Genomic DNA, 16,666 nt, shown 5'->3' with positions numbered 1-16,666 from the left:
TTCCTTAGAGTAAGTAATGGCTCCAACCTGGTCAATGTTTAGGAACCAACGTATGTGTTCACAGTCCAGGCAGGTATTGAGGACCACGTGTAGTGATCGCAGAGCTTCAGCCTTTAATTCTAAATGACAAGTACAGTGTATGTACAGCAACTTCAGGGAGCACGGCACAATATTATATGAAGTCATTAACATAGTTATAGAATCATACAACGCAGAGTTGTGCTCCTCGACTCACCAAATTCATGTCAACGTTTTAGTACATTTACACTAATCCCATTTACCTGCATTAGGACCGTATCTTCTATGTCTATTAACGTGTAGAAAGTGCCTCTTTAAATGCCTCTTTAATGTGGTAATTGTATCTGATTCCAACATCTCCTCCGATAGAGCATTCTAGATGTCATCCACTTTATTTTTTAAAGAGATTTCCCCTCAGATCCCCAAAAAATACCGTCCTCTCACCTTACACCTCTGCCCTCTTGTTTTTGACACCCGTCCCATGGGTAAAAAGATTTTGGCTATCAACCCTCTCTATGCCTGTCATAATTGTGTATATCAGGTAACCTCTTAGTTTCCTTTGCTCCAGGATAAAACAAGCCCAGACTGTCCAATCTCCCCACTTCACTAAAGTCCTGTAATCCAGGCAACATCCTGGTGAATCTCCTCTACATTCTCTACATCACAAATACTTCCTATGGTGTGGCAACCAGACCTATGTTCAAAACTCCAGGTGTGGCCTAACCAGTGCTGCATAAAGTTGAAACATCATCCCAACTCTTCCACTCTGTGCTCTTACCTATGAAGACAAGCATGCCATTTATACCCTTCACCAATCTTATTGGCCTGTGTCACCACATTCAGGGAACTGTGCACTTGAACCCCTCTGTTCATCGACATTCCTTCGCACCTTACCGTTTACTGTCTATGTCCTACTCCTATTTGACTTCCTAAAGTGCCTCAGTACTTCTTAGGATTGAATTACAACTGCCATTGATCCACCCAAATGATTTGTATCCTGTTTTAACGCTAGACAGTCTTCCTCGCTATCCACAAACTTATTAATCATGTTCACATCCAAGTTGTTAATATCTATCACAAATAGCAACGGTCCCAGAAATTATTCCTGGATAACACCGTCATAGACTTCCAATCATAAAAATAAAACATCTTTCCACCACTACCTTCTGCCTCCTATCACTAGGAAGTTTGAGTGAAAAAAGAATGTGGTGTTGATAGGGGACAATATTCCAAGGGTTAGTTGTATAGAATATGTTGCCCGTTCACTGCTAGGTTCATTACATTTCTTTATAGCTGCAGGGGAAATTGGCGGAAAGGGAGAGATCTAGTAGTTGTGCGCCACATAGGAACCAGTAGCATAAGTAACATTTTTTAACATGTTTTTCAGAGAAAATATAAAGATTTAGGGTTTAAATTATTCAGCAAAACCACAAAGGTGATGATCTTTGGATTACTACCTGAGCCACTTTCAATTTGTGCAGGATCAAGAAAATGAGAACATCTGTAGGGTACTGGCCCTCCCAAATCCACAATATCTACCACCAAGAGGGAACAAGAACAGCAGGTCCTTGAAAACATCACTTGCAAATTTCCCTCCATGTTCATATTCAAATTCAGATTTCCATCTCCAACAACATTGTGGGAACAATTCACCAGACGAGCAGTAGCAGTAGCAGTTCAAGATAGCATCGCTCACCATTACCTTCTCCAGGCCATTAAGGATGGGCAATACATCCTGGCATTGCCACGACACTGACATCCCAAATCAGTGAATATATTTTTCAAATTGTAGCTCATATCTGAGTTTTGGAAACAAATATTTTGATTCATGGGGCACTGTAATCACAACCAACGGGCAAGGCCGGGATGGATCCATTAGTTTGGACCTCTCTTGAATCAGGCTAGAGTAATGCAGCGTAGGTTTACAAGGTTAATTCCCGGGATGAAGGGACTGTCTTATGCTGAGAGAATAGAGCAGCTGGGCTTGTATACTCAGGAGTTTAGAAGGATGAGAGGGAATCTTATTGAAACATATATGATTATTAAGGGTTTGGACACGCTAGAGGCAGGAAACATGTTCCCGATGTTGGGGGAGTCCAGAACCAGTGGCCACAGTTTAAGAATAAGGGAAAAGCCATTTAGAACGGAGACGAGGAAACCCTTTTTCTAACAGAGAGTTGTGAGTCTGTGGAATTGTCTGCCTCAGAGGGTGGCGGAGGCCGTTTCTCTGGATACTTTCAAGAGAGAGCTAGATAGGGCTCTTAATGATAGCAGAGTCAGGGGATATGGGGAGATGGCAGGAACGGGGTACTGATTGGGGATGATCAGCCATGATCACATTGAATGGTGGTGCTGGCTCGAAGGGCCGAATGGCCTACTCCTGCACCTATTGTCTATTATCCTGGCCAATCAAATACACGGGGCTGCAGACAAATGAGTAGTGGTGAGGTGGTCATTGGAGTTCCCTTCATCTGAAGGGAACCTTAGGCAGAATGAGATAATAATGCGGTGAGTGAATAAAAGTTAACAAAGTGTGACCAAAATGAATTGTTAAGACTGTGAAGGCTAATAGTATCAACATATGGGGCAAATAGAAGCAAGCCAAAACAAAATAATGCTTATTTGAATGTACAAAGTGTTTATACCATGATAGGATAGCATTGATACATGCCCATTGAGGTGATTGCAAGGTGATTTAAAGAGAGGGAACTGACATTTTCAATATTTTTGACATTTTAGAAAAGGGGATGTGTATTTCTGATAATAGTGAGAAACAATTGTGTCTCAAAATATCAGGAATTAGAATCAACCTGGATAGAGCTGAAACAAAACTAGATAAAGCTGGTGCAAGTTGTCTGTAGGCCTGATCATGATCACTATATTTTGGACATGCTATCAGTGGAAAAAATGAGAATCAAGCAGTTAGCGATGCTACATATTTGAAATAAAAAACGAGCAATGTAAATACTTGGCAGCCTATGTGGAACGAGGCAGAATTAATGTCAGGCTTATGTCCATTTGTTTCCACAGAATAACGCTTGACCTGTTGAGTATTTTCGAAGGCCTGTTATTATGTCAAATGGGAAATATTGGGGTCTCCAAACTAAGGTAGTGCGTTTAATATGGGGAATGTCAATCAAGACATAAGTAGAGTAAGTCAAGTTGGCAAGGGTGGTGTTGAGGACCTTCATTAAGTACGTTTGAGTGAGTAATAGGTCTGGATCCAAGTAAGGAACAGGTTCATTCAGATTCGGGTGTTTGCAATGAAATCATATTAATTAGTAATCTCACAATCAAGGATCATGTCCCTCGGAGTGAACTTAACATATTTGAATTTCACTTTCAAATTGGGAAAAGCAATGTGAAGTCTGAATGGAGTCTTAAATAAACAATAGCAGTTATGTAACTACAATTCCTCAACTCTAGAGTATGAACTTACATTGAAAGATATAATGGTAAAGGTAACAGCAGACATTAATGAGTACTTAATAATTCTTAATGAATACGCATCCTGTTAAGAATAAAAGATTCCATGAAGCAACTAACATTTGGTTGAAAGAAAAAATGTATGATTACAAAGAACTGCAGTTTATACAGTAGAACAAAAACAAGTTGAACAAGGGATTTTGTAACATCATCTAAGAAAATGTATTCAGCAAATATGACTAGATCTGATGGTCTGCTCTGTTGAGTTGCAGCAGTGGTGGTCACATTGGTTATCATCTTTCCTAAACTCCTGGACACTGAAAAATTCTAACTAATTGGAAAACACAATATGTTAGATTAAGATTAAAAAAAGTAGATTAAAAAAATGTGGAACTATAAATGTTGAACATTAGATGTCAGGAAAATGTTGAATCCGTAATTACGGATGCTGTAACAAAGTATTGACCAAAGTTTAACATGATTAGGTAGAGTCAACATTGTTACACAAAAGTTGTTCAGTAAACTTGCTTGAGTTCTTTGCATGTGTAAAATGTGAGATCTAATAAAGAGCTAATGGAGATAGTGTAATTGGATAAGTAAATGGTATTTGATAATGTGCCACATAACATTCCAGTGCACAAAATATTGGCTTGTTCAAGCCAGTATATTGGCATGGGTAGAGATGTCAGAAGACAAAGGAGAGGGATACATGCGGATCAGTTGTAACTAATGGGGTACATCTGGGATCAGTGCTGGGCCCATGGATATGTTTTTGTTTATATTGATTATTTACATGAAGGGACTGAGCAGAGTAATTTCAAATGAATTAGTTATGAAAATAAGTTGTAAGAAGTTGCAAAGTATTTTCTGCCTCAGAAAGCAGTGGAGGCCAATTCTCTGCATGCTTTCAAGAAAGAGTTAGAGCTCTTAAAGATAGCGGAGTCAATGGGATATGGGGAGAAGGCAGGAACGGGGTACTAATTGTGGATGATCAGCCATGATCACAGTGAATGGTGGTGCTGGCTCGAAGGGCCGAATGGCCTACTCCTGCACCTATTGTCTATTATCTGCAAATGGAATTTGAAATGTCAAGTGAGTAATAAAATAATGGTAAATATAGTATTAATCAAGGAAACGTGAGGTTGTTCACATTGGTAGGAAGAATCGAGAAGCATGTGTGGATTAAATGGTGAGAAATTATTAAACATTGTTTGGAGGCATCCCATATCTTTATACAAGAATGAGACATATACAAGAACCTATGGCCACAGATTGCATAAATGCAAGACTTCTTTATTTTTCTCTTTATCCCACTTGTAACATTCCCTTTGATTTGTAATTATCGGGCCAGCACAGATAATTACAAGCCAAAGAAACATTGCAAGTGGGATAGGGTAGAAAAATAATGCAGTCTTGCACATATGCAAGGCCCTAAGTGAGTCCATCCCTGGAATACTGAATCAAGATTTGAGATTTAGGGATGTGCTTACCTTTGAGGTAAAGGTATCGCTGGATTGATTCCGGATTGGGGAAGAGGGAAGGGCAATGGCAGAAATGGGATGAAATTATCTAGTAAGGAAAAAATGAGTCCAAGGAGCTATATTCTCTGGGGTTTAGAAGAATAAGAAATAACATAGACTTTTCAGGGGACTTAACATGGTTCATAATATGGGTCAACCCTGTCAAGTCCCCTGATTCAAGAACCTTGAAGAAAGAGGCATAGGCTCATGAGATACGGTCAGCCACCAAAGACAACTAATGAGAAATGTCTTTGCTCCGGTGATGGTGAATTCAGGAGATATTGACTCATTGTATTTTCAAGGTTAAGAGTGATATATACAGAATTCTTACAATTCTAAAGTTGGCAATTTTCCATACTAATCCATCCATCTATCCCACTGTGATCTTCCTTGCCGTTCTTTTGGATGGATTAAAATGCAGATCACAGAGTATTAACACAACTACATTCCTTCTGTACTCCATTCTGTGTAGTTTAGCAGGATTCCAACTGTTGTCTACTCTGAAACCTCTGGTTACTTAAACTTAATGCAAAGAAAATAGAATTACCATGGTAAGTGAACTAAAATGATCTGGTAAGGAAATTAAACCAAGGCAGGATATATACAGTGATTGGCAAGGCCCTGAGAGGTATTATTGAACGGAGAGACCCTTGGGTTACAAGTACAGTTCCCTGAAAGTGGAAAGACAGTAGATGCTTTCCTTCATCAGCCAAGATATTGAGTACAAGAGGGACGTAATTATATAGCTGTTCAAAACATTGGTTAGTCTACACGTGGAGTACTGCCTACAGGAAAGATTAATTAAGTTAGAGAGAATGCCAAAAAAAAAATCCAAGAATGTTGCCTAGATTAGAAGGTTTTAGTTGTAAGGAGAGATCAGATAGCCTAGGTCTGTCTTCCCTCTATCAAAAGGGGCGGAGGTGTGACACCGTAGAGATATAAAGTAATGAGAGGTATAGATATGGTAGATAGCCAGAGTCTGTTTCCCACTCTACAGGTGTTTAAAATAATATGGAGATGGTTTAATGGGGACCTGACAGGTAAATGTTCCACACAAAGAGTGGTTGGTATCTGGAATGAGCTGCTGGAGGAGGTGGTGGAGGCAGGAACTGGAATAACATTCAAGAAGCATCTGGAGAGGTATTTGAATGATAAAGGCTCAGGCGGATATGAAATTAATGTCAGCAAATGCAATTAGTACACAAAACCACATCTGGGACCACATCTGTTGTGACCACATCTGTTGGGACCACATCTGTTGGGACCACATCTGTTGTGATAAATTGGTTGGGGTTCTCTTTATTAAGTCACAGACTTGTACAACATAGAAACAGGCCCTTCAGCTCACTACATCTATGCCAACCATCATGCTTTTCAGATTCAGATTCAATTTTAATTGTCATCTGTACTGTACACTGACAATGACAATTAAAATTGAATCTGAATCTGAAAAGCATGATGGTTGGCATAGATGTAGTGAGCTGAAGGGCCTGTTTCTATGTTGTACAAGTCTGTGACTTAATAAAGAGAACCCCAACCAATTTAAGAAATGTTAGTAATGGGTGTTTAGGAAGGAAATGAATGACAGTATTGCCCGACCCCCATCTCACGAGAACATGTCTGGAGTTAATCCACTAGTTGCTCATCTTCAGATGTTTTTCAGCCAAATTAATTGCCTGAAATTTGCAAGGAATTACCAATACTTTCGCAATGTACTGCTGACATTTCTCCATGTAAGTGTCGGCAATTTGGGATTGTTGCATAAACACCAAAATTCTGAATATTCTTGCCAGTAATTTCCTAACAGCACTTGGCCTTTGGACTCCTTGTAAAGTCCAGTAGCAGATCCTGAACTAGTGGCAGGGTTACTGTTTAACCTGCACCAGGTTAAACCGATACGGTAACTGCAAATACATGCATCTTAGTGGAGAAGAATGACTGAAAGGGTGAGTATTAGTTAATTGATTAAATACTTTACTTTATTTTAAGTGTTTTTATTTTATTTCTGAACTTTTTAAATTTCACTTGAGCATTTATGATTGTTAAGATCATTCAGAAGTTCATGGTTTTGACAACCAACTAAGTCAGAAGATATGATTTAGCCAGCTGTCAACATGTTAATTCAGCTGTTTAATGAATGGACCTTATTTAGGCCCCCTCGTGAAATAGCATTACACCACTTAAAGCTCTGCTGCCATCTGTGTCTTACCATTTACACCACACCTGCCAACAAGTCAACACCGGTGGATTTGCTAATGGCAGAAAGTACGTGCCCTGTATATCAATGGATAGTTTTGGCTATTTATTCTGCAGTTCTGTTGTTGAAATGTGGATATCTGGCATTTGTATAAATGTCTTATATTGTCCGAAACGTAATGGTGTAATTAGTTTGTTAGCTTATAAAATATTGTGTTTTCCTTCTATCGCAATCACATTTCACAAGGAGCAGTGGATTAAAGAAGGCGGCTGATGAGTTCTAGTATAAATATAAATATTCTTTATCAGTCAGTGAAAATGCCCCAAGCTGTATTGGGACCACATCTGTTGTGATTGGAATCATGGGTTATTTTGTACACTTGTGCTGTTGATTATGTCTTTGTGCATGTGGTGTATTACAAACTAAATATAATGTTCTTTCTTAAATCTTATACTGAATCAAAAGTGTAACCAATACAATGTTTCTGCCACTTTATGCAAATTCAGTCACTGGGAAGTAGAAGTAATATCATAGGAAGACTAAAAAGCCCTTATTATTTCCCAGAAGATGTTTGTTTCAGATCAGTTGTAACATGGTCCAATATAGAGTGGAAAAGATATTTGTTGAGGCTTATGCATTTTCTATTTTAACTTATCTGCAGATAAACAACAAAGCCAACGTAGTAACCAGCCCAAAAGAGCCCATACCTACCCCAGCACTGGTATACCTTGATTCCTCTTTCTATTTCGTTGTTTTTTTCCATTTGCTTTCTGAGGCATCATTTGATTTAGCAAAATGTGCCTCGGTTCTGTTTTACGGGAAAATCCATTGTGAAGCAGCACATTTACGGTTCTTTATCATGACACTGAACATGGTTGTTACTGTTACTTTGCATGCGTAGTGGCAGGCTATTGCCTTTCTGCATGTTTCTCTTAGCTCCTCTACTGATATCAGCTTCTGTGCTAGAAGATGGACTGCTCTAAATTTAGCAGTGCCAAGTCTTTGACTTCAGGGAGCTAACACAAATGCTGCAAGGCAATTTAAGAAATTGCATGCCGCTATTTAGGTAATAAATAAGGCCATTTCCTGCAGGATGCCCAGCAGGTATTGCTGGCAGTAATATAACCCCATTTCTATTTTTGATTTTTGTTAAATGCGTTTAAGATTTTTTTCACATGACACTAGTAATATTGCTTTGGCCTCTCATTCCTGTAGCTGGTTCTTAAACATTTTGATCACTGAAGATAACCTTGACCAATGAGAGTTTTCTTTTATCTTGCTCAGGAGCCCCAAACTACTGTAATCCACAATCCTGCTGATGGAAATAAGGTATTCCAAGATGTGTTCATTACTTAAGCATTTCAGCAAGGTGTTCATCCACACGCATAGTAAAAGATCTAATCAGTATCCAAGAAGTGGTTGGATTCGTTATAGATGTAAGACAAAAAGCTTTGAGGAAAGTTCTTCAGCTTCTGCCATTTGTGCTTTGGTTGCCTGTTTTTGGTAGGAAGGGGGTTGCATGGACCATTTGACAACCATTCTGTGTGTGTTCTACAATACACTTCATCTTGATAAAATTATGGATGTATATTAGCATGCTGTGTTAACCTCTTCGTCAGTGGTGTACGGCTTCATGGGCTAAAGAGTGGAGAAAATTCCTGCTTATTAAAAACTGCAGCCTTTTTATTTTGGGTGTTTTGTCATTGTAACTACCTTAGCCACAGAACACACGAGTATTCCTTGAAACTAATGCTTTACCATTTTCCTAGTCCAAACGATGCAAGATACATGATGTGAGTTAGAGTCATTAAAAATCTACTTTTGAAGAGTCATTTTGTGGTTGCAAACTAAACTGTGAAGAAACTTTTAATGGATTTTCTTGACGGAAAAAATACAAAACGCATTCTAGTACAAATGCACATTTGCTGAGAATTTAACTAATTTTGAGAAAGATAAAAATAATTTGAAAGAATGAAGTGTAAGAATCAAGCATTTAAATGTACTACCATTTAACTAAATGTCCAATGGTTTTAACAGCAAAAAATTGCATATTTTGCAATTAGTGCTTCTAATAAATTATACAATTTAAAAATCCCAATCATTTTTATAATAATCACAAAATGACTGTTAATGGTTACTTTGTAAACACATACCGGTTGCAGCAGATCTGTGGCTAAGGTGAGACATTATTTTTTAAAATTGCGTTCATTATTTCTAGGCTTCATTCATGAATTTATTATCTCTGTCAGCAACTGCATGTTTTTTGGTTGTCACATACATCTGCTGGGTTGCATGTATTGTATCAGGTGATACAGTTATTTATTTATGGTGGCAAATTCTGCTGGCTTCCTTTCTGCTTATTGGTATCTTGACAGGCCAATGGATGTAATCTATGCCTCCAGTTTTTAACTAGGTGCACGAAATCGGTGTCAGTTCCTTTTGTGCTTCATTGTACAGTGTGTCCTAGACAATGCCTTTGTCATCTGGTATGGTGTTCAACCACAATCTATTGTTTCAAAATATTATACTGATTACATATATTGTGTGTATATATATATATCCAATTCAGATCGATAAAACTGCTATGTTTATTATTAATTTTACCATGCATTGTAAGAACATATCAATGAAGCTAGTTGACTTTTAAATATGTATAGGGTGATTTCACGAAAGGTCACTGGAGCGTAGATCCGCACCCACGTGACCGAAAATTTTAACTGGGGGACAAGCGTCACTTCCGGTACATGTTAGTGAATGGGAAAACACGCACTTTCACACCCGTTAAAAACATCGAAAACGGCCCGTTTTTGAGCTGCAATTTACTGTACTAGTCGGGGTGACCGTGAGGAACAGCTACCTAAATTTACAGTCCAAAAAAAAGATAGAAACTAAGGTAAATTCAAGAGGGAGCTGAAGGTGTAAATACAGCGGAAGTGCTTAGCGGACATTTGCCGTGGAGATTTAAAGATCCAAAATATCGGGAATTATCGCGTTTGTTCGCTGCATTTTATCAAAAGTAAGGCATTATTGACTTTTTATCTTTATTCATTTGTTATATGAAAAGTATTAAAAGTTAAAAATCCGTCAGTAAAATTGCAAAATTGCCCATGGTTCTCAGGTGGGTTTTAACATGCAAAATGAAAATGCTTCTGAAGCTCCATTTACCATTTAAATAATCGTAAACTATCAATGCGTTTTGAAATAAATTTTACTGAGATGCAAGCTAAGGAATGGGATAATTGTCAGCTGTTTGTTGGACAAAAGCAGGACATTTTATTATTTGCCAAAATATATTTCTCAATGTTTCTTGTTTAAAGCCTGCACAATCACCCAAACTACTTATTTATTTATTTATCATCTAATAACAGACAAGCCTGCAGCATGGAATGATGTCAACAATCCTGATTGGGCACCCACTGTGAGCAGGATAGACAATGTGCACAAGAACGCCATGCACGTGCAACAAGAAGAGAGTATTAAAGCAGATTTGGTTGCAGCTCAAGCATCTATAGCTCTGCAAGTTGATGGCGTTCTTGTGCACATTGTCTATCCTGCTCACAGTGGGTGCCCAATCAGGATTGTTGACATCATTCCATGCTGCAGGCTTGTCTGTTATTAGATGATAAATAAATAAATAAGTAGTTTGGGTGATTGTGCGGGCTTTAAACAAGAAACATTGAGAAATATATTTTGGCAAATAATAAAATGTCCTGCTTTTGTCCAACAGCTGACAATTATCCCATTCCTTAGCTTGCATCTCAGTAAAATTTATTTCAAAACGCATTGATAGTTTACGATTATTTAAATGGTAAATGGAGCTTCAGAAGCATTTTCATTTTGCATGTTAAAACCCACCTGAGAACCATGGGCGATTTTGCAATTTTACTGACGGATTTTTAACTTTTGATACTTTTCATATAACAAATGAATAAAGATAAAAAGTCAATAATGCCTTACTTTTGATGAAATGCAGCGAGCAAACGCGATAATTCCCGATATTTTGGATCTTTAAATCTCCACGGCAAATGTCCGCTAGCACTTCCGCTGTATTTACACCTTCAGCTCCCTCTTGAATTTACCTTAGTTTCTATCTTTTTTTTGGACTGTAAATTTAGGTAGCTGTTCCTCACGGTCACCCCGACTGGTACAGTTAATTGCAGCTCAAAAACGGGCCGTTTTCGATGTTTTTAACGGGTGTGAAAGTGCGTGTTTTCCCATTCACTAACATGTACCGGAAGTGACGCTTGTCCCCCAGTTAAAATTTTCGGTCACATGGGTGCGGATCTACGCTCCAGTGACCTTTCGTGAAATCACCCTATTGAATATAAGTTGTAATCCTTATCAAAACGATCCAACCTTAGTACTCATCCTAGTTAAAATAATAAATTCAAAGGAACTGTTTATGGTGGCAGCTGTCTATTGAAACATTCAAGTTAGAGAAGTGAGAATAACATTGTTTGAAAGCTGACCTGCTAAATGTTAAACTGAAGCCCCAAGAGTTAAATAATTTCAACTAGTATTAACTTGAGGAGTTTTTCAAGATTATTACCAATCAAATATTCTACTGAGTTGCATAAAAATAGAGGAGAAAATTAAACAGTTGGCCAAGGCATGGGTTTAAAGGGAGAGTATTAAAGGAAGAAAATGAGAGGGAGCAAGTTCCATAGCTAGGACATTGGTAGATGAAGGAATTGACATCTGTGGTGATTTAGATCTGGATACATTGACCAGACCTTATTAAAGAACATGGATGCCTTTGGTTTTGGTATAAGAGGATTATAGAGAGCAGTGAGGGGGGAATTTGAAAACAACAATGAAACTTTTAAATCAAAGTATGATTGATAAAGTCAAATAAAAGATTAGATAGCACAGATAATGGGTGCACAGGATATGATACAAGTTAGACAAATGTAGCAGAGTTTTGAATAGGAGAATAGAGAATAAAATAAAATAAAGGAGGACAAAGGAGTGCATTAGAATAGTTAACCTTTGACATAACAAACCCATGGATGATGGTTTCAGTAGCTGATGAAGTAAATAAAAACTCTTTCCTTCCTGTCCCTGTGTTCCCAGTTTTGTATTTCACAGTTTGAATTCATTCTTCAATGCTGAATGTATGTGATCACAATGTCTTCATGTTTGTTTTCCTCTTAGGAATCCTCCGAAAGTACCAACACTACCATTGAAGATGAAGATGTGAAAGGTAAATAAAATAAAGAGTACAATCGAGTAACACATATATTTAGTACAATTAAGTAACACATATATTCATATTCATACTGTTTTGCAACTGGTATAAGATTACAGTCAACAGGCTTCATTCAGATCTGCAAACATTATGAAACACAGTTTAGTGCAAGAAAGTTTTTGCCTAGAAATTGGATTTAATTGGTATGCAAATCCTGGTGTGCATGTGGTGTTAAGTTCCATCTCATTTAAAAAGTGGCATTTGACAAAAATACATGAGAAATAGCATGATGGTGGCTTACACTAGGAATCATTTGTTAAAATGGGACCTTTGTACTTCCTGTTGGGACACAGGCTTAATTGATTCTGTTTCTGACTGTTTGCCACTTGCAATTTCTGACGAGTGTCAGGCCTTAAAATCAGCAGCACGCGCACCTTGCCTGCTATGAGAAAAAAACTGCCGGGGTGAGAGAGTGTGCCCCTACATTTATTAAAAGTGGCCTTGTTCTTAATAGTGAGATAATTTCATCTAATATGATAGATTTTTTTGGATGAACTAGCAGAATGGGTTGATGACTGAAATGCAGCGAATAAGGGCATCCAGAATCATTTGATGCAGAACTCTAATAGTAACTTTGACTTCAAAATTGAAGACATGGATAACAAAATTAGTTAAATAGCAGACTAGTTGTAGTGAAAGTTTTTTTTTAGACTGGGAGTTTACTGTGGAGTTCCTCAAGGGTCAGTGCTAGAATAATTGATTTTTTTAAAATATAAACAAATGAGTTGGATAGGTGTACATGTAAATAGCTCATCTAAGCTCCCCACCCCCCCCCCCCCCCACCCCCCCCAGTCTAGTTTCTGTCAAAAATCACTGATTCAAGCACTTGCGCATCTAAACTTTATTTTGACAAAACACAATTACAGTTTCCACTACTATACCCAACCACCCGCGGGTTCGATCCTCATATCTGCCTGATCAGCCCTCTTTAGCCTCACTCAAGCAGAGACACTCCAGAAGGTCACACAGTCCCAAGCGTTCTTTCCTGAAGATCGACACAGGACCTCGTGGGAGCGACCTTTCATAGGTCCCCGAAACTTGTGGGGCCGAACCACATGGGGGTAGTCTCTATAGAGTCCAATAACAGATATCGATTAAGTACATGATGGACATTTTCCTAACCCAATAATACAGTAACTAATACATTGTATTCAAACGGTGCTTCTGAAAGGAAATGAATATCGCAACATTTGCCCAGATATTTAAGAAACCCAGACAAGGCTCAATACTTAATCCAATCACCATCTAGCAAAGTTAAGCTTTGCAACATTATGTGCAATGTGTATGTCTGGTTTGAATTCATCCAATCCATTACATGCAATTTGCACCTAATTGTCAGGATCTGCTGACGTTTCATTCTCTTCCTACAGCTCTTATCTAGGCTCTAGACAAACTAGCACCATTCTGCAGCTTGTCCTATTTCTGCAGAAGGCACATTCAAATGGCCTAGCAGCCCAGAAGCTTCTACTCAATTTTAGTGTCCTGGCCTCTCCAATTTGGCCAGAATTAACATACACGCCAATTTTGAAATTTGCTGATAACATGAAATTTGGTAGTGAAGATTGTGATAGATCAAAGCTGCTGGAATAGGTACAAACATGGCAGATGAAACTTGAGCTCAAAAATGTGAAGTATTGAATTTTGGTGGGGAGAATGAAAATATAAACCAGGAGGAAAAAACCTAGGAGGTACCAGAATAGCGAGGTATGTATATGTAGCTTGTTCAAAGTGGCAAGTTAGGTTTAGGAAGTAGTTAGATGTCAACGCACCCGGATTTTGAGTGGACTAGAATACAAAAACAGGGATGTAATGCTGAGGCTTTAGGCATGCAGATCAGACCTCATTCGGAGTATTGCGAGCAGTTTTGGGCCCCACATCTGTGGAAGGATGTGCTGGCACTGGAAAAGGTCCAGATGAGGCTTACGAGCATCATCCCAGGAATGAGTGGGTTAACATATGATGAGCGTTTGACGGCACTGGGCCTCTACTCGCTGGAGTGTAGAAGGATGAGAGGGTACCTCATTGAAACTTACCGAATAATAAAAGGCCTGGAAAGAGTGGATGTGGAGAGGATGTTTTCACTAGTGGAAGTGTCTAGGACTAGAGGTCACAGCCTCAGAATAAAAGGATGTTCCATTAGGAAGGAGATGAGGAGGAATTTCAAATTATTAGCATGTCTGGTTATAATAGATTTTAAATGACGATTCAAAAGCAAAAATTTTGAGAAGTTTTACCATGCCAATTATAAATTAATCAGGTCTGAATAAATGTCATTTGTTTATCATATATTTATGATTTTATTCATAGATGTTTCTGTCATTTCTCTTTGTATTTTCATGTCTTTGCTGTTCAGATGCCAGTTTAACTTGTTACTTTCATTCAACTTGTATGATGCAATGTTTTCCCAAATGTTCCTTAAAAAACATCTCTCCAAATAGAATTCCACTAACATTTGAGTGCATCAGTGGAAGATTCTTAAACCCAGCATTTTATCACTTCATAGTGCAGGTTATCCCTCACATTAGTGTTTGTATGTGTGGTTGTTCCCACTAGCATCCGTCATGCTAATGTGTTAACCCTAATCATATCTGGAACCCCTTCGCCTCAAGGATTGCAGCAGGTTAAGTAGTTGACTCAACACCACCTTATTAAGGGCAATTAAAAATCAGTTTCAAATGCTGACTTTGCTAAAGTCTCAGCATCCTACAACCATATAACCATATAACAATTACAGCACGGATCCTAATAAAATATTAACTGTACAGCAAAGTGATCCAGAAAACTATTGCAACTCAAAAGTGAATATCTATCATTATCGTTTCAAGACTGCAGATGATATGCATGCATATCTCTAAAGGTTTCTCTTACAAACTAGCATGATACTGCCAGTACATTGAAATTACAAAAAAGCTTGAAGGTTTATTCGCTTAAACTCAATTTGAAATGTACATTCTACTCTAGATTTTCCAGTTGACATTATTCAGCCAATTTAACAATATTTGATTTATCCATATACACTCCGGGGTATAACAGGCATTTTCAGGATCTATTACACTTGTGAGACTAGATTTCCATAATGGAATAGTTTTGATGCTCGCATTAAATTTGCCGTCATCAGTCGGAGCATTGAGTATAAGAGTCAAGAAGGCATGTTGTGGCTTTATAAAACTGGTTTGGCCGCATTTGGAGTGTTGTATGCAATCCTGGTCATCCCATTACAGGAAATGTATTGGGTCTTTCGAGAAGGTAAAGAAGCGGTTTACCAAGATGCTGTCTGGATTTAGAGGATATAAGTAGAGGTTGGATATACTTGGTTTGTTTTTTTTCTGGAGCATCGGAAGTTGAGGGGAGACCTTACTGAAGTACTTAAAATTAAGAGAGGCAAAGTTAGGGTAAACAGTGAGGACCTTTTTCCTTGTTGAGGTTGAGGGCATAAACTCTGCATATCCATGTTCCTATCAAAAAGTTTCTTACCGGCATAGTGTTCCAGGCACCCAGCACTTTATGTATGTAAAAAAAAAATACTTGCTTTGCACATCTCCATTCAATTTCCCCCCATCTGATCTTAAAAGCTATGCCCGCATGTGATTTTTTTCTATTACAAATCTCAAATTGTGCAGTACAGAGGAAAATAAATAAATGATGGGTTTTTGTCTCAAACATTATGGAGGGCACTGTATCTATTTAACAGGCAATCAGGCTGACTAAGCACAGAGATTAGATTTTGGAGTTTCTATTTACTTTCAAACATTCTGTACAATTAGGTAAAAGATATGCTCCTTTGTAGACCATATTTGATGGAGTCTTGCAAGAATGTGTTATGTCTGTTTGTCAATCCCTTGAATACATAGAAACATAGAAAATAGGTGCAGGAGTAGGCCATTCGGCCCTTTGAGACTGCACCGCCATTTGATATGATCATGGCTGATCATCCAACTCAGTATCCCATGGTACACAAAATTGCTGGGGAAACTCAGCGGGTGCAGCAGCATCTATGGAGCAAAGGAAATAGGCGACGTTTCAGGCCGAAACCCTTCTTCAGACTGATGGGGGGTGGGGAAAGAAATAAGGAAAAAGGGAGGAGGAGGAGGAGCCCGAGGGTGGGCGGATGGGAGGGTGGGAGGAGACAGCTAGAGGGTTAAGGAAGGGGAGGAGACAGCACGGGCTAGCCAAATTGGGAGAATTCAATGTTAATGCCATAAGGACGCAAGGATCCCAGACGGAATATGAGGTGCTGTTCCTCCAATTTCCGCTGTT

General features: G+C 38.4%; 1 protein-coding gene across 19 annotated transcripts in view; it reads left to right on the top strand.

The window, feature by feature from the left end:
• The window catches only part of LOC116974623 (calcium/calmodulin-dependent protein kinase type II delta chain), a 270,060-nt gene that overhangs the window by 222,201 nt on the left and 31,193 nt on the right, over positions 1-16,666 (top strand). For 8 of the 19 annotated variants that reach the window (XM_033023325.1, XM_033023340.1, XM_033023308.1 and 5 more), the window contains 3 exons: positions 7,823-7,882; positions 8,446-8,490; positions 12,316-12,364. In XM_033023325.1, the coding sequence (XP_032879216.1) occupies positions 7,823-7,882; positions 8,446-8,490; positions 12,316-12,364 (154 nt within the window). The remainder of the gene's footprint in view (positions 1-7,822; positions 7,883-8,445; positions 8,491-12,315; positions 12,365-16,666) is intronic. The other 11 variants (XM_033023365.1, XM_033023401.1, XM_033023389.1 and 8 more) reach the window with 2 other exon arrangements.

Source organism: Amblyraja radiata, chromosome 1 (genome assembly GCF_010909765.2).
Source record: "Amblyraja radiata isolate CabotCenter1 chromosome 1, sAmbRad1.1.pri, whole genome shotgun sequence".
NCBI lineage: Eukaryota > Metazoa > Chordata > Chondrichthyes > Rajiformes > Rajidae > Amblyraja > Amblyraja radiata.
The sequence above is the reverse complement of the archived record's forward strand: the minus strand, read 5'-3'. Positions and strand labels throughout refer to the sequence as shown.